This window comes from Geospiza fortis, unplaced genomic scaffold (genome assembly GCF_000277835.1).
Source record: "Geospiza fortis unplaced genomic scaffold, GeoFor_1.0 scaffold40, whole genome shotgun sequence".
In the NCBI taxonomy this organism is placed as follows: Eukaryota; Metazoa; Chordata; class Aves; order Passeriformes; family Thraupidae; genus Geospiza; species Geospiza fortis.
The window spans coordinates 18958078-18981013 of record NW_005054297.1 but is presented as its reverse complement, the minus strand read 5'-3'; the positions used below and the strand labels follow the sequence as shown (position 1 = coordinate 18981013).

Here is a 22936-nt window from a genome sequence, read left to right as displayed (position 1 = left end):
GCTGGGACCGCGCTCTGCCGGCCCTCGGCTGCCTCTGCCCCCGATGTTGGAGGGAAGTGTGGGATCTTCAAGTCAGGGAATTGTGAGGGCGAAGGGGAAGCCGAGGGCGTTGTGATGGAGCGCTGTGGGTGCATAGGAAGCCCAGGGGTGCCTTAGCTCATGAGCCAGAAGCAGAGAAAGAAAGCCCGTATGGTTTACTTTTTAAAGTACTTGCTACTCTTCTACAGAGCATTAAGTACCTTGTAAAATTTGACCTTTAAGGAAACCCAAAATTTAACTTTGGAGAAACCAGATACTTAATGTATTCTGAAAAAACCCTAACCTAACCTATAAAGCTTTTTTTTTTTACTAAACATTTCACTTTAACTTAGTGAAACACAGCAGAAGGAATATCTCTGCTGTTCTTTCTGCTTTGCAATGTCAATGAGTTTAACTTATAAAACTACATAATTCCATGTTGCTGGTGAAGACAAGGACTCTAAGCTGGTGTGTCCTTGCACTGTTTTGAGACCTCGGTTTTCAATTGAGCCTAGTATTTCATGGCAGTGTATGAGACTTGCTCCTGAACTTGACCCTCTTCTCCAGCCTCCCTGGAATCTGTTGTTCTTTGCTGCTAATATCTCAGGCATCAGGCCCTGATGCCTGAGCTACTGAGGGATATGGCTTAATAGGAAGCAAAGGCAAGATGACAAACATATTAAGTGGCAAGAATGTAGAGGATTTGCCCTTTCTCCTGCTATAAATATTTGTAAATGGATTTTGTAGCTTGCTTCAATATCCTCAATATTTTCAGAGGACGTCCTATGAGTGGTATATTCCAAAAGGAATCCTAAAGACTGGTTGGATGAACAAACACCTGAATTTGGTTCCAGCACTTGTGGTGGTATTCTATGAACTGGACTGGGATGAGCCACAGTGGAAAGAAAAACAGTTGGAGTGTGCTACTCGAGTTGAAATTGTCAGGTAAATTTTTTTCACTTACTTCATAATGTACTGCAAGCTAATGTAAGCATGAATTGCAGAATCTGTTTGCATTCTAGAACGTACTTTTTTTTTCTTAAACATAAATTAAGGGGAACTTGAACTTTGCTTTTTAATATACAACTCAAAATAAAGAACTTTTTATTGGTTTATTTGTAAAACCATTATTATTTTACTTAAGTAAAAACAGCCCCATAAATTTTACTTGTTAAACTCAGCACAATTGTTCTGTCCCAAAAGAAGGAAGACAGCATTTTTTGAATGGTGGAGCGTATTGTGTTGTTTGGCTTTTTCACCTTTGTAGCATTCTTCCAGTGCTTCCATCTAGACTGATTTTTTTTTCCTGGTTATTCAGCAACAAGAAGTGAAACCTTGACACCGTGCTATGTTGTCTTTATTTTAGGCAAAGTTTGCAAGGAAGAAATACCAAAGTTGCTGTGGTTTTGATTCAGAAAAAAACACCATTGCCTCCAGGTACTTGAAAACTCTATGCACAGTTGTGGAGTTCTCATTTTTCAGAAGGCCCAGTGGATTAGGCTGACTTTGGTTTGTCACATAATCTGTGGTTCTTCATCTGATGTCATCTACGTTCATTAAATGCACTGTGACTGCAGGAAGGTGTAAAATAAAAAGAGCACTCAGGACAGTTGACCCTAAACATTTGATACTTTTATCCCTAACTTCTTCCTCTTAAATCCAAGTGCATTTTTTGATACAAAGTATCAGAGATGGCTTACATGGTAATACATCTGACCTGCCTTCTTGTAAGCAAGTTGCATTTTAAACATTGCTTGAGATCAGGAAAAGCAGTAAAAGCATTGACAGCTTAGAGGGAAGGGTATTTGGTACCTACGGAGGTCTTTTGTCTTAACTTGGTTTTAATCAATAAAATTTTGGAACCATGTGGAACTGTGAAGTGTGATACACTTCACATTTCTGTAGAGCTACTAGTGTGCTTTCTAGTGTCTGGCAAACTATTTTTTGTTTTTTGCTCTACCTGCTGTATGTGTTTGTCTTTCCTGGATGCTATTGTATTTCGCGAGACACGGGATATTTAATTCTGTGAGAGATGGAAAACTTATATCAGACTTGTAATTTTTTGATAAAAGCTGCTAGAAAGTTTCTGGATGTGTTCTGCTGGATGAAGCACATAGTACTCTAAAAGAAGTAAGAAAGAATGTGCTCTTGGTTTTATCTTTATTAGATTTTTCAATGCTGTTTAGACCTTTTGGCCTACCTAAGGTTGATAACCTGACCTTTAAGCTTTTAGAACTAGTTTGACATTGCAGCACCACATACCTCTTACTTGTGCTTTCCTTGACTTCACTAGGGGAAGATGTTATTGCATCAGAGAGGGCTGCAGCTTTATGTAATGCTTGTGACCTTTCTGGAAAATCACTCTTTGTGCTTCCCCACACTGATCATCTTGTTGGCTATATTATAAGGTAAGTGTTGTAAACTCCTGTCTTGCCCTGTTTGCAGAGTATGGGATGGCTTATATGGCACCTGGCCTGCTGGCAGCAGATGGTGAACACTTGTCTCAAAGGGGAAGAGAGATCTGCACACAAGAGTTAGCAGAGCTTACTGAGGGGGCTTTAAACCAGACTTAAAGTGGGAAAGGGATAGAAGCAGTTTCACTGGAAATAAGCCTGGGGTCAGCATGCCAGTGTTGGACTATTGGTGTGCTAGTAAGGGCCTTCATTCTGCTGGCTCAGTGGAGATGATGGAAATCCATGCAGTGTCCAGTTCTGGGCACCTCAGTGCAAGAAAGACATTGAGGTGCCAGAGTGTGTCCAATGAAGGGCAACAGAGCTGGTGAAGGGTCAGGAGCAAAAGCCTTATGAGGGGCAGCTGAGGAAACTGGGGATCTGTAGTCTGGAGAAAAGGAGGCTTGGGGAAGACCTTAGTGCTCTCTACAACTCCCTGAAAGGAGGCTGTACTGGACAGGTTGGTCTCTTCCCCAGGGCTTTCCTTCAAGCTGTAGGATGAGAAGAAATTGCTTAAGTTGCTTCAGGGGAGGTTTAGATTGGATATTAGGAAAAATTTCTTCACCAAAGGGGTTATCAAGCATTGGAACAAGATGCCTAGGGAAGAGGTTGAGTCACCATTGAAGGTGTATTTAAAAGGCATGTATACTGTGCTTAGGGACAGTAGGAAGGGCTTAGTGGTGGACTTGGTAACAGGTTGACAGTTACATTTGATGATCTTAAAGGTCTTTTCCAATCTAAACAAATCCATGATTCTAATGGAGAATTTGAGAGATCATAGGTTGAGATGAATGCTATGTGGCACTGATTGTAGACCAGCAGTGAACGTTTGACCTGTTTGCTGGAATTCTTCAGGTAATTCTGATGAATTCCACAGAATTTCATTTCTATGTGAGGTTGAGTAATGACAGTCAGAGATGTTGCTTTTAAAGAAATATTAGTAGATATCCCAAGATGTTCCCCGGGTAGAAATAAAGTGGGCTTTTCTACTTCTACAGTGGTTTTGGCCCTGCTGGTTTGAAATGGTTTTCCATACAAATATGTTTTTAGGTTTATCTCTTAACAGGCTTTTGGTTTTTCCCCCCCTTCCACTCCCTGGCCATGTAGTTCACTCCTTCTGTTTACGTTAAGTGGCATCTATCTGGTTGCAAATATTATGTCTTTGTCATTTTATACATTTCTTGTGCCTTCTGTTTTGATATTTACATGAGCTAAAACTTAAAATAATTTAGGAAGGCCTTTCAAAAGCAGATTGAAGAAAGGTAAACACTTTTGTGTAGCTCTAAAAAGAAGGGCTCAAACTAACAAAATCATGTTTTACAATAATTAGTTCTATTTTTTCAATGTATTCTCAGGGACAAGAGGGGTCACAGTCTGAGGTTAACTTTGCTGACACCCTCATATTTATATATAAACAGTATAATTCTCAACATAAATTAATGCTGTTATTGTATCCATGCTGCTCACAAACTGCCACTGGAATTGATCAAAATAAAGTAACCATTACTTCTAGCTTTTCATATGTTTTTCGGTGCTAAATTAAGATTATAGTAACAGAACTGGTACTTCAGCCTTTATTTCCTGCATGTGTCAGTGCTGTTGCATGTAGTTCTCTCCTAGATTTTGATCTTGTTCTAGTTGATTTTACTCCTTACAATATATGCTCCTTAGATCCTCCTCAGTCTCATGTTGCATTTGGTGTGCGTGTCCTCTTTGTCCTTTCCCCCTGTGAGTTGCTGTGGGCTATTTCCTTGTTGACAAGTTTCACTGTTACCTCTGCAACCGAGGTCGCTGTTGATGCTTGGACAGAATGATGAGACCTAGTCTGTACCCTCAAAATTTTATTTCCTGGTGTTTTTAGCTTTCCACTCCTTCCCCCACAGTATAGCAAAAAGATGCATTTCAGATGCATTCTGTAAGCCTCAGCAGAGTTTTGTTGTTTTGACTTGAGGGCATCTCTTATCTTTCAATTACCTTGCAAAATCAAAACAGCTTATCCTGAGACTATCTTAAATTAAATACTAGAGTTTGTTGTATGAGAAGTTAGTATATAAAGCTCTCAACTTACTTGTTCTACTTATTACTACTCTTTTTGTGAAAGATTTTTGTCCGCAGACTGTTATCCTCTGTGGTAACTTAGAGGAGTTTAGTAATACCACAAGGTCCTTGGCCAACACTAAAATAAACATGATTAAAAGTAACTTATTTTGAAGAACTTAAGAATTTCTTTGTATGTGGGAGAAACTTTGTGATACTTATGACCAACTTTGTTGCAGGTTGGAAAATGCTTTCTATGAGCATGCACAGACTTACTATTATACGGAAATAAGAAGAGTTAAATCTCATAAGGAGTTCTTGAACAAAACCACTCACCAGGTAATGTTACCCTATTTGTGAAATACAATGCAAGCTATATTGCATGTTAAAACATGAAAATAAGTGTTTGTTATTTAAATGTTTTTATTCTTCCCTTCCATTTTGAGATGTCCTCTCTTAGTATAGGAAGTAAATCTGGTTCTGTTTTCTGCAATTTAAACTTTTATTTTGATTGGTTTTGTTCTTACGTCTGTCTTTCTCACATCTTCCTTAGAAGAGCTGCAGGGCAAAATTAAGTTCTCAGATTAAAAAAAGAAAAACTTCTCATTTATCTACATGGTTTAACATATTTGAGTGTAGTATCTTAAGTTGTGGGATGTGTTGCCCTTAGATATTTTGTAGTCAGAGTTGCACTTGATTTCAGTTTTTAACTTTTGCTTTTCAAATCCACTCAGATACATTATGTTCTGTTGCGATTGCCAGCTTTGCTGTCTTGGAAGCTGGAATCCAAGTGGTGAGCTCCAAACCACAATCAGCTCTGTTGGCATAGAGATTTTGGGGTGTTCCAAAGCTTCTCCCTTGTACCAGGGCAACAGGCTTTGAATAGATTAAATCTGTTGAAAGATGACTGCTGTGTCATGGTGAACTATAGACAGAACTATTAGGGAACAGTTGCACAGTCGCTTGTTTCAAGTCAAGTGCTGTATTATGTAAACTTCTGAAGTTACCACTTGTGTAGGTAACAAAGTATGTTTGGATGTTTGTGATTGATGTACACTGGTTGTGTTTTGCAGCTTTTGTTTGTTCGACACCAGTTCAAAATAGCCTTCTTCAGTGAGCTGAAACAGGATACACAGAATGCTCTCAAGTAAGACTCATGTTATCTTCCCCCACCCTCTTTACCCCAAATTGCTGCTAAGCCATAAACTGACAAATATTTTCCTGAATGCAAAATTATTTAAACATGTGTGTAAGGGCAAGTTCTTCACTGGCAAGAATGCTCTGGTTGGAATGCTGTTTTTCACTGTTGGCAGTCCTGTTCTAGAACTTTATTATCATGTGTGATTTAACTCTAATTATTCCTGCTTAGGAATTACAGAACTGCATATAATCTTGTGCATGAATTGAGGGCTCATGAAACAAACATGCTGGAAATCAAGACCATGGCAGGATTTATAAATTACAAGGTAATAACTGTACTTCTAGTCTTTGACAACTGTTACTTAAAAGAAAAAAGTCAATGCACCTTCAATGGAGAAAAGTTGTAAAGTTCAGTTTTATATTGCTTTTACAGAGATGGATTAGAAAGAGTTATCATTGGAACACCAATTAGGCTCAGACTTGCAGAGACTTCTGAATTCCACACAAAAGAAAGATTCTTAGCTGAAGTTTGGGATTATTTTGAAGGATTTAAGTTTGTTTGAGATGCAGTCTTCTGAAAGACTAGGCTCTAACTCTCACTCTGACCAGGGAGAATGAACACCAGGGCTGCTTGTTCCTTGAATATTTTTGTCTTCTTGCGAAGCTTAGGCCAATTTAGTTCAGTAACTGTTTGTTAGGGGGAAGAAAGTAACTCTCTAAGAATCAGTCCATACTTTTGTGGTATTTTGAGGGCTTTTAGGTAAAGCAAAACTATCCCACCACTTACAAGAATCTTGGAGCTGTATTCCATCAAATTCCATTTGAGAACTGCAGGCTTCTAAATAATGATCTTTCTAGAGGCTCTGAAGTTCCCTGTTATATTTGGCAATGAGTTATGCACTATTCTGTTGATGTCTTGGGCAAGAAGGGGATGATAAATAATATTAGATGAAATAGAGAACCACATGGTTTCAGGTGTAGTACATTGTGGTTTACACCTGCAAACCATAAACTTTTCTTCCTTTATTTTTTATGCAATTTTTGCTCTTCAGAATTATGTAGAATTAACTGGGGGAGTCGGGGGGGGATGTTGAGTGCTAATCCTTAGCAGCCTAACAGTGGGTTTTCATTTTACTTTTATCTTTTCCTAGATCTGTCGCCTCTGTTTTCAACATAACACTCCACTGGATGCTATTGCACAGTTCAGGAAGCATATTGACCTATGCAAGAAAAAAATAGGAAGTGCAGAACTGGCTTTTGAGCATGCTGCCTGGATGTCTAAACAGTATGTTTTTGCTTAGTAGTGTTTAGATAAACAGTGAACTTCAAAAGGTTTACTTGTCTGGACAAGATACCAATTCTTAGCTCTCTATCTAAGAGATACACAAGAACATAAAATACACTATTGTTCTGTTTTGCATTGCTCATTGACTGCTTTTCTCTTTGAGTGAACAGAGTATGAACAAATGCAGCCATAGAACTTAGATGCAAAAGTTCAGAGAAATGTCATGTATCTTGAGTAATCAGGACTTTTATTTGTAGGGTACCTTTCAGTTCATATTGCTGTTCTATACATAATCTTGGTTATGAATGTTTTTTTTAACAGGTTTCAGGCTTTTGGTGACTTGTTTGATGAAGCAATTAAGCTGGGATTGACAGCAATTCAAACTCAGAATCCAGGTTTCTATTACCAGCAGGCAGCCTACTACGCACAGGAACGGAAACAACTAGCAAGTATGCTATGTAACCATGATGTAAGTCGGGAGGGGGAAAATGCTTTGTAATTAACCAGATAGTGAATTCCCTAATGTAGTATTAAATGGAAGAGGAACAATCTGTAATATGTGTAAATGAAATCCTAGGAAAAGATATATGTCTTTGTGATGCTTGTTAACATTACATGTATTTGTATTGTACGGAAAAAGTTGCCCCAAGACAAATACACTTGAATTTATTTTTTTACAAATAATTCTGACATGTTTTTAATTTTTTTTAAATATACTTTTGCATCTCTGGATACTTGAGAACTGACTTTGTTTTTCCAGTATATTTATATGTGCACTGTCTGGTGACTTAGAGGAAGCAGAGAAACAAGAGCATTGGTACTAGGATATGGGGAGGGTATTATTTTAGTATTTTTCTAACACTTGTCTGGCAGAAAACAAAGCAGGAACCCTTTTAATTACTATATTTGAATTTCCAGTCCTCTGTGTCATATCCCAATCCGGATCCCCTGGAAACACAAACTGGAGTGCTTGACTTCTATGGGCAAAGACCATGGCGGCAAGGAATATTGAGTATGTTTCTCTACTGCTACAGAAATAGGAGCTTGAATCCTTATTTGAGAACATATTAGAAAAGGACTAATTTGTCTTAACATGCACACTTTAAATGTTAAAATATGCAGTATAAAGACTAGGTGGTTTTGCTGTAGTTTGCTGATTTTGGGTAGATTCTTAAAAGCATGGGGAGAGATAGTTGTGTTCTAGAATTTCCCTTCTAGGGAGATATAGCTATGTGTGAAGTAATAGAATGAGTGAATGTGTTTGATATGAAGCTTGCATTGCATATTGCTCATGGTATAAATTGTTCCCTTTGGGTCTGGACAGAATTCCAGTTTCATGGATTTTTTCATTGTCTTATGCAGGCTTTGATCTTTCTGATCCTGAAAAGGAGAAGATGGGGATTTTATCCCTACAGCTAAAAGAGAAAAATGTTCTTCACTCAGTAAGTTTTATTCTTAAAAAAAAAAGATCTGCTGTTTTAACATGACCCAAATGTTTGCATATATAATAATATTGGTAAATGGTTTTATCCACTAGGAGCTAATAATCACTTTGTTGAGTAATGCTGTCGCACAGTTCAAGAAGTACAAATGTCCAAGAATGAAAAGTCATTTGAGTGAGTATAGATAATCAGATGCATTTCTCAAACTTAATTTTGCAAAGACTTTCAGTAGTGATCTGGATTTTTTTTTTCAGTGGTTCAAATGGGAGAAGAATATTACTATGCTAAAGATTATGCCAAAGCTTTGAAGTGAGTATCATTTGTTATTGCTTCTTTTACATGCTGCCTTCTCACTAAGATCCCATGTCTTATTGCAATGGAATAATGTTGGAAGCTTGTATGACATGCTCCTTGTATCTGGTTGTGATTGAAGCACAAGCTATGGAGTCTATGAACTCCACTTATATTAAAGAAACTAAAACAGATCAGTCAGTTATTGGAGCATAAAAACTTCCTGCTCTGAGCTGTTGTGGGAATTTGCCATATTGGGCAAATTATCTATTTCTAACTCACTGATTGAGTGCTGTCTGTCTCTCTCTCTTGTCTGATAAAGATTGATGCATATGTTGTGGACCTTTGCACCCTTGAAGGGGGATAGGAAATAGGAAAGAGAAGAAACATCTTGGCTTAAGGAACATTAAATTTCTTCAGTTTGGAAGGGGAGTTTATTGTGGGGGTTTGGTTTGTTTTTTTAAATACTTACTGCATATTCAATAGTAAGGCATCTTTTTAATGCAATATTGAACTAAGGCACTTCTGTCCAGTTGCTGGTTTGCTAGTTCTTTATGTGAGGACAGGTGAGTTTTCTTGTTGTTGTCTTGTGAAAATTTTTCTATCTAGAAATAGAAAATTCAAGGAATAAATGTTTCTTTATCATAGTTTCGTGCTGTTTTTGATAAATCATTGTCTTGTATAAACAGAATTTAATCTAGCATTTGTGTTAGTGAAGATGAATTTTGTATAAATGATACCAAAAAAATGCATGTTTCTAAAAGTATTGGTGAGCATGACTTGTTTCCTCTCAACCTTGTTGTGTTGCAGGCTGTTGGATTATGTTATGTGTGATTATCGCAGTGAAGGATGGTGGACCCTCCTCACTTCCATATTGACAACAGCACTCAAGTGTTCATATCTGATGGCCCAGCTGAAAGATTATATCACATACTCTTTAGAGCTACTGGGCAGAGGTATTCTTCCCTGAATATTTTGAAATATGACAAATCATTGTCAGACACAGTGCTTACAGTACTTCAAATTATTTGACTACAAAATAACTGTGTACTTGTCCTGGATTTTCACTACTTTCTGTGCTACACTGGGTGTTGAGTTGTCTTTCTTCTATTATAAAATTCATTGCATTCAAATAGACTGTGTTAGGATATCTGAGATGCAGAGCTTCATTTGAGACTGTTCAAATAATGTAACAGGCGCTTCTGAGCTTTGGGATGGCAAAGAACAGTAGTGTAGCTAAAAGAGAAAAACATTTTTCCTAGTAACAAGCCTAGCACAATTTTTCTGGACTTTAATATCCCAAATATGCTTCTCCAAGAATCTTGCTAGAACTCTGCTGATGAAGTATGTACGTGGGATGTTTTAGGGGAAAAGTGTGGCATAGGGTAGCTCCACAGTAAAAATGCAGGCACTCTGGTCTGTGTAATGCCTGCTCCTTGACATTGCAGAAATTATCCTTTGGGCCCTAAATTGCTAATACCACTATTAGTGCCAGTGGTAATGGATTTGCATCTTCTTAGAGCTAGCCAGATTACTCTGCTTTGTATTGAAGAATAGAAAATTATGCAAAACCACCTTTCTTCAAGAAAAGAATGCTTATTTTAAGTACTCCTTGTTTCTTCCTGTCACCTTCTGTGAAAGGAAGGTGAGAGGAAGAAGTTTTTTTGAAGTTGTTTTTTTCCAGTATTATCTGAGCTGGTCTCTTTGTGTGTTCCAGACTTGTCTATGCTTTCTTCTATTTTAAACATAAACAACAAGGAGGTATAAGCATTATTCTTCTGAGGCTTTGCTCCAATAAATTACAAAATGCTTGTCTAATAAAAAAATATTTTACTTGGTTCCAGTGAAAGTAAGAGGAAACATTTCAAATGGGAATGTCCTTTGTTACTGGTAGATAGATGTTAGATTTTTTTTTTTCCCTCTGGAATGTGTTATTTGAAAGATGCAATCTGAGGGGAAGATTTACTGTTAAGTTAAGAGAAAAGTAGAGACCCTTGCTTCTGTCTTGCAATCTTTGTTTTGTTCTCTTTATTAGCATCTACTCTTAAAGAAGATCAGAAATCCCGAATAGAAAAAAATCTCATAAAAGTTCTGATGGTAAGTGGCAGAACTCCTATTACCCTTTCAAATAATCCTGGGATTATTACAGTCAGTGTCTGTAACCTTCTTTTGTTGTTCTTTGTTATCCTTTGCTTGCGTACAGAATGAAAGCCCCGATCCTGAACCCGATTGTGACCCTGCTGCTGTGAAGACATCACAGAAATTGTGGGCTGACCGTGTTTCCTTGGCAGGCAGTAATATTTTTACAATAGAAGTCCAAGATTTTATACCATTTGGTAAGTAAGAAAGCAAATTTACACCAGCTCATAAATGTGGATGTAGTTATACCTTGAAAAAATTAATTAGGATGAAAATATGAAGGATGTATTAAAACTAACAACAGTGTTCCAGTCTTGCTCTGTTCCTTGTCTAAATCAACAAGATAAGAGATAATGAGAGAAGTTGGTGATCTCTTATTCCTGATATGGATTACTAAAGAATTCCCTGTTTTTTGAAAGACTTCTGATATTCAGGTGTGCTGTGAAGTAGGATACTGAGGAAAGAGGGAAGGATGTGTGCAAAGTAATACTTGCTGTTGAAAAGGGGGCATGAGTGACATCCAAGTGTACAGGACTATCTATTTTCTGCTGGACATCTGCATCTCCTCTCCTGTGCAAAGGTTTTGGACAAGTGCTGAAAAGTGTCTTTCTGTGACAGTGTTAGTTGCCAAATTTGTCCACTTGCAAAACAGAGTTGTGAGAGTGTACACAGAACAATTCTTGCCACAGTCATTTCAGGAGTGTGCTTCTGGAATTTAAGGTTATTGTTTGTTTAACACCTACTTCTTGTTTCTTTTTGCTTTTCCTTTTTATTTTCTTTTTTAATTCCAGTACAGTGCAAAGCAAAATTTCTTGCTCCAAGTTTTCATGTTGATGTTCCTGTGCAGTTTGATGTGTACTTGAGAGCTGATTGTCCTCATCCTATCAGGTTTTCTAAGCTCTGCATCAGTTTCAATAATCAGGTACCTGTGTTCTAACTATGTCTGACCTAGTGATAGAAACTAATAATAAGAATGGAATAAAATTTTATTGGTTTTAAACATTAAAAAAATAAATTGTTTTTGCCAAAAATAATGCTTAAGCTGGAAGATGTTTTGATTTTTAATGCATTATCTATTGCTTTTGACAAATATATTGGGACAAATATACTGGAATAAGACTCTGTTTGATTAGTTCATCTGTCATATCTAGGTTTTTTTATGAAGCTTGCTGAAGTTTCAGAAGGATCATTTTAATGTCTTATTTCTTCTGATTCATTAAGTTATATTACTGTAATGGATATCTTGTGTCAAAGAATTGCAGTGTGATTACTTGCTAGTTTAACTTTGATATTGTGAAAAGTCAGAAAAACCCATACAGTTTGATCCAGTGACACAGAGCTTTAATATTTGCTATATTGCCATTACTCTCTAAAGATGTCTTTCCTCTGAATGTATCAACTTTTTTCCCCCCTTCTCCATTGTAGGATTACAACCAATACTGTGTTGTAGAAGAAGCCTATCAGAAAAGTGATATTCTAGAACAGTCATCACAAGGAACAATGTGCTTAGTGCCTGGCAAAACAAGAAAGTTCTCTTTTAAATTTGTTGCAAAAACTGAAGATGTAGGAAAGAAGATTGAGGTTAGTCCTTTTATTTTGTACCTTTCTTACTGTTACATACAATGAACTCTAACTACAATGTGCCCCTAATCTAGCACCAGTTAAAAAGTCACTGCAGTTCTGAATGTCTGAATTCTTGAAACTGAGCATCAAAAGTGAGTGAAACTATTGGCAATTGGAAAACATGAAGAAAACTACAAAAACTGAAGAAAATTTTATCATTTTTTTAAAATATGTGCAATACTTAAAAAGTGAGTGATGGTATAGTACCATGGGAGGGTAGGAAATTGCAACTTATTACAGTGCTTGCACCTGAACACAGATACTTTTTCCACTGCTGTTTCATTAAATGAAATCCTGGGGTGGTGAGGTCCTCAGTCTCCAAGCTGTCAGAAGCTTTTTGATGGTACATGTATTTATGATGTCTGTGTTGGAAAACCACATTCCTACAACAGATGATCAGAAGACTCACCAATAGGTGTTTCAATTTGTGTCTGTCAGATCACATCTGTGGATTTGATCCTGGGAAGTGAATCTGGCCGCTGTGTGGTTCTGAACTGGCGAGGAGGAGGGGGAGATGCTTCCTCCTCTCAGGAGGCACTGCAGGCAGCACGGTCCTTCAAGAGAAGACCGAAGCTTCCAGACAATGAGGTGCACTGGGACACTTTGACCATTCAGGCAAGCACGATGTGAGTAACTGGGGTTCCAGACTGGTCTTTTTTTATTGAGTTGTTCCTATCATATTGTTTTTCAGGAGTCTCATATCTCTTAGTTTAATAGGCCATCAGTTGTGGGAACTTTCTTATACAATAGGGTGTTTTAGCCTCCTTTAAACTAGGCTTAAAAGAAATTTATTTAAGAAAGATACAATAATGGAGTCTTTTCTCTTAAAGGATTATTTCTAGAGTGCCGAACATTTCTGTTCAGCTCCGTCATGAACCTCCTGCCCTGACTAATGAAATGTATTGTTTGATTGTGACAGTCCAGTCACATGAGGAGACAGTGGCCAAAGATGTCAAGCTTACAGCAGGTTTAAAGCCAGGTATTTGGGGTTATTTTCTTTTAATTCAACAGTCTCATAATTGACTCCTTTTTGTGGATGCAATGCAGAGAAATACAGTAAACTGTTTTCTCGCAGTAATTAAAAGCCAAACCAGAGTGAAAGTTGGGAATGATGAAATACCAGTGGTAAGAACAGCAGCTAACAGACTCATTCAGTTATGATTATTTTAACCACTGCTTGTCTGTGGTGCTTACATGGGTATTTTCAGAATAGAAATCTTTACAAGTTTGAAAGAAAACATGAAAGCTTTTCTATTATTTTCTAACTTTTTATTCCGTTTGCTTGTAACTAAAGTTTTCTTTTCCCCAGACAGCGATCTTTTCCTTGCTGAGCTGAAAGCCCTAGACAGTGCTAGATAAATGTTTTTTAAGTATAGACTTTGTGGGTTTTCTCTCACACCCACACTGCTTTTTTTGTTTTCCCTGCCCTGGACAACATGGTTTGGTTTTTAAACCACTTGAAATCTGAGGAACAATGGAGCACTGAAGCAGTATTTCTTAGAAAGCAAAGGAAAAAAATGCATATATTGTATGTCTGAGTCCTAGCTATCTCTATGTAGATATTGCTGACAGTTTTCAGTGTGTGAAGCCCAAATGTTATACTCAGTATTCATCTTTGTAGCAATTATCCTGAAAGACAAAAGTATTTTTAAGTCACTAGCATATAGGATGCCATACGTTCTGTGTATTCTGAAATAGAGCCTTGTTTTCTGTAGAACTGTGTGGGTCATTAAAGTCACTGGAATATTCTTGCAACTTGTTTAATTGGATGTTTGGGCTTGGCTCCTGAAGCACTGTTTAATAGATGGTTTTTGTTTTTCTTAGTTTTTTTTTTTTCTTTGCTTGATCTAATCTCTTTAACATGGGATATGCAAGGTCAGTGTGGGTTTGCTGATTGCATTAAAAGAACAATTGAAATCTGACATTTCACTTTTAGGGAAGGTGATGTATTTTCCACAGTAGTAACTCTTTGGCAAGATGTGGCTTGTTTTGCTTTGAAAATTATGCCATGTAATTGCAGTAATGCCATTATTCTAGTTAAGCTCTGACTGAAGAATGGTGTCATTTAACATCTATAGATCTCTTTTTATGTACTTTCAACACCGACTTGAAAGAAAGGTTTTTTAAAATATGTGAAATCATTAAACCATGTTCTTGAAAACAAAAGAATCACAGAACAGTGAAACTTCCTTTCTACTTTGTTAGAGAATATCAAGAAAATCTAGGATCACGTAATCCTGTTGTATTACATAGATGGTAGAGAATATCTAGATATGATTACTGATTTTTGAGATTTTTTCCAAAGAGATGAAGCAATAAACTTGCAAAGGTACAAATGCTTCAATTTGGAAAATTTTGAGGTGTTGTCAAATGTATCTTCTGCTGGTACTTTTGAAAGTTTCTCTTGACAAAATGAACTGTGTTAATTCCTCATGCATTGCTTTTAGAGATTTTGTTGGGTTTTTTTTAGTTTTAGTTATTGTTTTCATGCTTTAGTGATGTAAGCCTGTTTGGATATGAACACTGTTTTTAATCCTAGGGCAAGATGCTAACCTGACTCAGAAAACTCAGGTGACTCTTCATGGAACAGATGCATGTGATGACGCTTTCCCTGCTCTGCTTCCTGATATCCCTGTAGGAGACTTGCAACCAGGGGAAAAGGTCAAGGCTTAAAACCTTACTTCTATATCACACTCAAGAAAATAGGGACCAACTGATAAGACTACCTTAGACAGACTTCAGTTTGTTTTCTGGTGTCTCAACCAATAAATTAAATGCTTATGGCATATTTTGCCTACTGTTTAGATGAAGTTTAGTATTCCTTTAATGAGACCATCTTTTGGACTAAATTGGAGAATCAGATATGTTCTGGGTTTGATGATACAGCTGGGAGATAAGAAATAAGGAGGCTAACTTCAACTGCTAATGAAATGCACTGCTTAATGGACAATAGATAATGGTCAGCAAGTGTGGTTCAAGATGGTAGAGGACTAAATATGCACTAAACTGAAGTTGTGACTAGTTAGTTAGAAGCTGGTTATGTCATATATTACACAGTTATGGTTCTTTTTTATATTGTTAAGTAACAGACGAGCATCTGGAACAAATCCAGTGAAGCAGCTGGACTTGTACTGCTCTGGTTAAAATAATTTGCTGCATGATCCAGATTGTGCATTCTAGAAGATACATTATGGTCAAAATAATGCCCATTCTACTGTTGCCCTGTTGGACCAAGTCAGATGATTAACAACTTTTGGACAGCTCTAGATCTAATTAATGTAGTTTAGATATAACTCACACAGTCTCTTTTATTTTGCAGCTGGAAAAACCAATATACATCCGTTGTGGAACAGTTGGTGCAAGAATGTTTCTGTTTTACGTTTCTTACTTAATCAACACTGTTGTTGAGGGGAAAGAAATCCTTTGCAGGTGTCACCGGGTAGGTTTTAAAGATGCACTATTTGCATTTTATACAGATAAATTTTTGAAATAAAATAAATATTCTAAAAACTGTAATTGTGAGTATCCTAGAACCATTTCCAGGAGATAGAATAAATGCTAAGTCAGCTGTATGATACCCCTTTTTAGCATGAGCAGTTCTATAACTATTAGGAGAAGAAAAGTTTTCTATATTTGTTCATAAATATCTTTAAAGATACTTTCTTCCCTGGGGGAACGCAATTAAAATAATTATTAAAAGTAACTTTATATGCATATAATCTTTGACATCAATAGCCAGGCCTTGACTTGAATATAACTTTTTTTCCTCTATTCTTCCCATCCCTTTCGTTGCCTCTAAAGGATGAAACTGTAACCATAGACACAGTATTCCCTTTTGATGTTGCTGTCAAATTTGTCTCCACAAAGGTATGTGTTTGAAAAGTTGTTCATGTTTTGGAATCACAGCCCTTTGGAGTCACACCCTGTTTAGTTAGAAATAGTCAGATTTGTGTGTGTCTCTACAGCTGGAGCACTTGGACAGAGTATTTGCAGATATACCATTTCTGCTGATGACAGACATCCTGAGTGCCTCTCCTTGGCCTCTCACTATTGTAACAAGCAAGTTGCAGCTCTCAGCTTCCATGACCCCAGTAGATCAACTGGAATCTTATGTGGAGAATGGTAAGTTTCCTTGGAGTATGTTCTCTATCAGGAGGATGCTTTTTGCATAAATTTGGAGTACTAAAGAGGGACACTTTAAATGATGCTTGTTTATTGAATTGTAAGTGGAAGAAAGCTGCTTAGTACTCTAGTTGCTTGCCAGAATACAACTTGGACAGCAGCATGCTTTAGAATTTAATTCTGCTTGACTAGGTCAACTAAATAGACTTAGATGATGGATAGTAAAAAAATTCTAATTATAAAAGACATGAGGGAAAGCACCTGAAATACTTCTGAAATGCAACTTCTTAGATATCCATATCAAAAGATACTCAGTATTTCCAGTGTTTCTGGGCCATATATACTTTCTGGAATGCACTTTACCATGTGATAGAGGCAGTATCCAAAGGCCAGTGATCCATGTCCGTGATTGCAGTCACAAAACTGAAAAATGTGAAGCTAGAAAAAGGGTAGGTTATAAAGAACAATTGGTAGTAACCATCTTTTTTTTTTTATATTACCACAGTTTAGTAACTTATTATTTGCATTTTTAAAAGTTATCTTGAAGATCTCAGCCATTACACTGAAGGGTGTTAGCTTTGAAGTTAAATAAATGGAGTACTTAAAAGTAGAGCTGATCCAACATCTTCCAACAAAACACCATCTTTGCATTTGTGGCATCAGAGATGTGAATTATGTCTTCTGTCAAAACTGTGGATGCAATGAGGTATTCTGGGTGCCATGTGGGACAGCTGTCCACTCATGTAATCAAGGACTTGCAAGGCTCTACTTGATCTGTTGATTCAAGGATTGCCCGGCAAAAAGCAATTATTTCCCAGATCCTTTAGTCTTCAAACTGTGATATTTCATCTTCAGCTCTGGCACCTTGTGCTTCATGGCTACTGGCTGATGCTCAGAAAGAGCTAAGTGCCAGGACATAGGAACCCTGTAGGTATCAACCATTCAGGTGTCCATTTTTTTGGTTGATGTTTTTTTTTTAATATTAATGAGAAATTTTGAAAGACCGAAACCTATTTTCTTATTACTTTTTTTTTAAAATCACTCTCTACATGTAAAGGCACTCTTTTTTTTTAAGTTTATTTGAATGGAGAAAAAAGAAAAGAAGAAAAAGTAAGAACTCAGTTTCACTGAAAAGCCAGTAGATTTTTCTTGCATTCCTTCTCTTCCCCTGCCCTCATCCATTTCAGAGGTATAGGGGATGTGTCCATGTTAATTTTAATTTTCAAGCATCAGAGGCATCTTATGCTGATGTCTTGGAATCTGCTATAGAAGTGTAGAATTTGAATAGACATTATTTTGCTTTTTGTGTGTGTTTATGAACTCTAAATTTGCAATGATTCATTCTATGTGTACCTTAAAGATATTATAATGCTGTTCATGAAGTAAAGTGACATATATCTGTATGTTATCCTTTCATGTATTAGAATACTTTCCAATCTATTGGATTTATACATTATGTAGGTGTACTTTGCAAAGCACTTCAAAGGCCTTTCTGGCTGAATGCTTGTGTTTGTGTCATATTGCATTTCTAGGCTTGGTGGCTTAGGCTGTTATTGTGCTTTGATTTTAAACCAAATCTTGCTGATAGTTGTTTTACAGACAGGTGAGAGTGCCAGTGAGTGCTTTTGCCTTCGATGTCCTCCAGTTACTAATGCTAGTGGAGTGGCAACTGGATGTTATATAATTTCCTGGAAGAGGTAAGTATCTCTTGGCCTTGGTAAGGAGAAAAGTAAGCTGATTTGGTTTTAGGAATGATAGTGAGATGTTGGGTTTGGGTTTTTTTGGGAGTAGGGAGGAGTGAAAAAAACGAACAAAAAAAGTTCTGTATTTTCCTGTAACAAGCACTGTTTAGACTTTGGACCTACTAATTACTACTTAGTTTGTATACTTGCTTGATACTTTATGTAGTATAACATTCAACATGGTCTGCATTTGACTTTTTCCTGCAGAAGTTCACCTGTGGAAAGTGTCCCTGTTGTTAACACAGTCATCACTCTGCCACATGTGATTGTAGAGAGCATTCCCCTCCATGTTAATGCAGGTAATATTAATTTGGCAACATACATGTCCTAATTAGACTTTCAAAGACTGCCAAAATTTTTACAGCACCCAGAGCTTCAATTTACTGTAGCAAAATAGAGAAAATGGTGCTGAATATTATGGAGTTAGAGGAAAAAACTGCCTCAAGGCTTGCTCTTCTTTCTCCTTGAAGGGAAGAGGAGGTAGGTAGTTACACAAATGTGTTCTCCTAAAAGCTGTCAATGGAGCTGACATAATACTCAACATGTGTTATGTGGCAGCCCAGAGACTGGAGTTAGCTCTGCTGATGCTGCCTTCCCAGTAGGTTTCTCTAGATGCCTATGGCAACAGTTGTTCCATCCTCCCACATTCTGGGCGTATCCCAGGAAGAAACAGACTGGAGAGCTGGAGATACTTGTTGGCAGGTGAAATGTTTCTCTTGTAACACTTCACCTGCACAAGAACAGAGGGGGATTGAAATGCCCACCAAACACACATAATTACAATGCTTTCCTCAGCTTGGTTTCATTTGTACTGAGATTCTTCCACTCTCCTCCTATCCTGTTACACTTCAAAGGAGCTTCCTGACAGTATTTGATTAGATTTTGGTAAGCTGAAAATAGTCAGCAGCAATGGAAGTGACTTCCTAGTTAGTACTCTTGGGCAGTGTTAGTAGCTGGGAGGTTTGTAACTAGATGTTGAGACATGGTACTGAAAAACTGTAATGAAGCTGTGTTCTGTTGTTTAATCTGTTTCTAAAAAATCTCGTCAGAAGGACTTCAGATGCCTAGTTCTTGTATCTTTTTTTCTTAATCTTTCACTGCTTTTTGCAATAGACTCTTTTTTTTTTTGAGTAACTTGAAGATGTATTTTGTTTGAGATAACTTACTTTCTCTCCAAAGATCTGCCATCATTTGGTCGAGTTCGAGAGTCCTTACCTGTGAGATATCACCTGCAAAATAAGACCAATTTAGTCCAGGATGTGGAGGTGTCCGTGGAACCCAGTGATGCCTTCATGTTCTCTGGCCTTAAACAGGTACAGAATTGTCCCATCCACTGATCCTGCTGGTTTATCTGGTAGTGAAGAATACATTGATTAGACTTACACTGATGTATAGAGAGGATAAACTCATTGGTTTTTAGATGTTTAAAATATGGTAAATTCTGTCTGGAAGAATATATGAATGCAGATTCCAGGCTAGATGGAAACCTGTCTAGGAGCTGTTTGCCATGTCATTCATGGGTAACATGGTGTTTCGGTATAGAAGCAATAGTTTAACTAGAATTGAAAATTAGTTGCATTCTTTCCAGCTTCAGAAAGTAACCAGTGCATAAATAGAAAATAGGCAGAGCTTTTGAACACAGAACTTACCTATGGTTGTGCCTTTCTTTTCTTCCTTTGTTAAGATCCGGCTCCGGATCCTTCCTGGCTCGCAGCAGGAGATGCTATACAACTTCTATCCCCTGATGGCTGGCTATCAGCAGTTACCTTCTCTGCACGTTAACCTGCTCAGATTCCCCAACTTCACCAACCAGCTGCTCAGGCGGTTCATACCAACACACATTTTTGTAAAGGTAAGGCTGGGAGGAGTCACTTGTGTTTCAAGGCTCCCCTTGGGGCTGCTCACGTTCTGGGGACAGCCACCAAAGCTGTGTTCAAAGTTGAGTGTCTCTAAGCACACTAAAATGTCTAGCTTGTAACAGGGTCACTTGCTTTGAAAAATCTTGTGTTGTGCATTGGTGTTGTCAGCCAAAATCTTTAGGATGTCTCTTTCAGTGCATTCACTAGGTGAATGAACTGAATGTGCTTGTCATGTCTCTGATGTTCTGTTCCATGTCTGACTCTGTAAAAGGACTTTTAAAATTGCCTCTATTTTGAGCATAGTAGAGCGAGCTAAGTAACCAAATACTTTTAATGCCATGATTCATAGCACTTCTGAAAAAAGTGTTTGAGCAACCCATATGACTAAGTTCAGAGACACTGTAGCATCCCACACCTCCCTAAATAACTTCTAAAAACACATTCTGTCATTGAATCAGTCTAGATTTTTTTTCATATGTGGTGTAACTCTGAAGACAGTTCAATCATGCCATGAAAAACAGATCTTTTTACTTTTAAAGAACGATTTCAATCCATTTGCCCAAAACAGTGCTTTCTCATTCCACTGCTGCTGTCACCAGAATATTTTGTTCACTATTCAGACTCTTAAGGAAGGAGCCCAAAGACTTGTTTATATGATTTGAGATGGACTTGTTCAGACATCTGTAATCATGTTTCTAGGAACCTGGCCTGGCACTATTTCAATTTTGTTTTAACCAAAAGAGATAGGCAGAACTTACTTTTTTGGTGTGCTGGCAGTCACTGGCTCTTCAAGATTGGTTGTCAGGGTGTCCTCCTAAGAAAATAGAAGAGGCATTTTTTCTCACAAATGTGGTGTTGATAAAACTCCTGTGGACTCTCAAGCTTCAGAATTCTTTGCTTTGTCTTTGGAGTTGTCAGAACATCAGAAAACCTCATTGTAAGGATTCCTTTCTTCTTTACAACTTCTTCCTTGCTCTCTTCTATCTCTAATGATGTTGCTTAAAATTTCTCCAAGAAACTGTCACCCTAATTCCTGTTTTACATATTGACAATTATCAGCTTTCTATACTGCAGTAATGCTCAGAGCTCTGATTGGCCAGGCCTTGTCTAAGCTGTGCCCATGTGTGTGGAGAAGGCATTTACCAGGGCAGCTGAAGAACTGAGGCCTCCAGGGGCCAAACTGAAATTTCAGTTGGATGTCCTGTGTGTTTGTGCCGCTATTGGAAACCTTTAGGAGTAGGATGATCTTAATGCTACGCTTGGATACCAGAGCTACATTGACAATGCAGTGTTTTGCAGAGTTAGTTTCCTAGTAGTCTATCTTTTTTGCCTGGGTGTGGTTTTTTTGGTTGGGTTTGGATTTTTGAGGGGAGTTTGTATGGGTGGCTTGTTTTGTTTTAGTTTTTGTTTTTTAATTCTCTGTCTTTATTTTCTTAAAGCCTCAGGGTCGTCAAGCAGATGACAACTCTATTGCAGCTGCATAACTTTGAGACCTGTACCTCTGCACTAAAAGAAATGGGATGTTGCACAGAATATGGAAAGCTCACTTTGATCAAACCATAAGAATTCAATTTTATTTTGAAATTACAACTCTTAGCAGAACTAATGTTTAAAAAAAAAGCTAGTGTTTCATAGACTTTCTTTAAGGAATAAACACATGGGGAAATCTTGGTGCTTTATTTAACAGGAGCATTCTTTTGAAGTTAATTTTCAATGTCAAACTCTTAAAAGTGTTATTGAGGCATATTAAATGTCTTGAATATTTAAGAAATGCTAATTCATTTGACCAAACCTGAAAGATGTTTTCACAGTTAACAGTGCAAAGTTTGTATTTACTATTAAAACAAATTATCATTTTTTACAGAAGTTTGTCCTGTGCCACTTGTGTTGAAGACAGAGCAGGTTGTGCAGTAGCACTGTAAATTACAAATGGCTACATCTTACTGTTGCAATTGAGCAGTTTACTACTCCTTTAAAACCATAACTCTCAAAAGGCACTATTTCTCCTGGGTAAGCCATACATCCAATTTTGAATTCAGCAGCTAGTCTAAAGAACAGAGATTCAGTCATACCAGTTGGACTATCCAACCTGGAGCTGGTGTGGTTTGGGATTACTTCTACACACAGTTTCCAGATTAAAACCATGTCTTGATATTCTCCTGCTGTGTGAATTTAAAAAATAAACATCCTACTGTTGTACAGCTCTGGATGAACTGGTGTGTAAAGTACAGTAAAATATGTATATATAAAAAATTGCATTGTGAAAATTTGCGTTGTTTAACTTTCTAAATAATTACATTTTGATTGCTTGGGAAATACCTTATTTATTGTCAAAGTGAAATTCTAATAAACTGCTTGTGACAGAGTACTTCTGAAACTGTCCCTAACTGCATTGCTTTCACAGTTTTTCATAACTCTGATCTCACTTGTGGACTGATGCATCCATCTGTGGCATTGAGGTCCAAAATAACAGCTGGGCTACTTGAAGGAAAGCATGAGTGAAATTCTGAAAAAATACGTGTGAGGATATACTGTTTTTCCATGGAGTGCAGAGGTAGTTGTATTATGAGAGTTTTTCCTACATATAGATGGGGATAAGAGGATGACTGACAAACTGTGCGGGGAAGAACAAATTAAAACTCCCTTATTCTTTGCTTAAATGTACTGAACTAAATGCCAGTCATGGAATAGGTATCTTATCTTTCTCTCTTTTGTTTTTGTTTTTTTTTTTTAGAGTAGAAAATGTATTTCTTTTCCAGATATTTTTTCTCTTAAGTAATCACCCAGG

At 37.3% G+C, this 22936-nt stretch overlaps 1 protein-coding gene across 2 annotated transcripts; it reads left to right on the top strand.

The window, feature by feature from the left end:
• The first annotated feature begins 797 nt into the window (after positions 1-797).
• On the top strand, positions 798-22535 carry TRAPPC11 (trafficking protein particle complex 11). 2 transcript variants are annotated; one of them, XM_031066708.1, is made up of 28 exons: positions 798-963; positions 1385-1455; positions 2312-2426; positions 4745-4844; positions 5579-5652; positions 5875-5971; positions 6797-6930; positions 7252-7399; positions 7849-7942; positions 8293-8372; positions 8468-8546; positions 8627-8681; positions 9474-9619; positions 10699-10760; positions 10867-10999; positions 11594-11724; positions 12228-12383; positions 12864-13051; positions 13256-13404; positions 14965-15086; positions 15745-15864; positions 16227-16292; positions 16367-16547; positions 18136-18244; positions 18497-18588; positions 19469-19602; positions 19974-20141; positions 21588-22535. In XM_031066708.1, exons 1-28 carry the CDS (start codon positions 845-847, stop codon positions 21630-21632), a joined length of 3168 nt encoding a protein of 1055 aa, XP_030922568.1. In that variant the 5' UTR covers positions 798-844; the 3' UTR covers positions 21633-22535. The 2 variants fall into 2 exon arrangements, with proteins under 2 accessions (XP_030922568.1, XP_014167241.1); XM_014311766.2 differs by having other exon boundaries at positions 16391-16547; positions 21588-22352.
• Positions 22536-22936: the final 401 nt, after the last annotated feature.

Coding starts and splice junctions, on each gene's coding strand:
- TRAPPC11 (XM_031066708.1), top strand. CDS start 845: ATGAACAAACACCTGAATTTGGTTCCAGCACTTGTGGTGGTATTCTAT. Junction 5,653..5,874: donor GATACACAGAATGCTCTCAA/GTAAGACTCATG, acceptor ATTCCTGCTTAG/GAATTACAGAACTGCATATA. Junction 15,865..16,226: donor TCCTTTGCAGGTGTCACCGG/GTAGGTTTTAAA, acceptor TTGCCTCTAAAG/GATGAAACTGTAACCATAGA.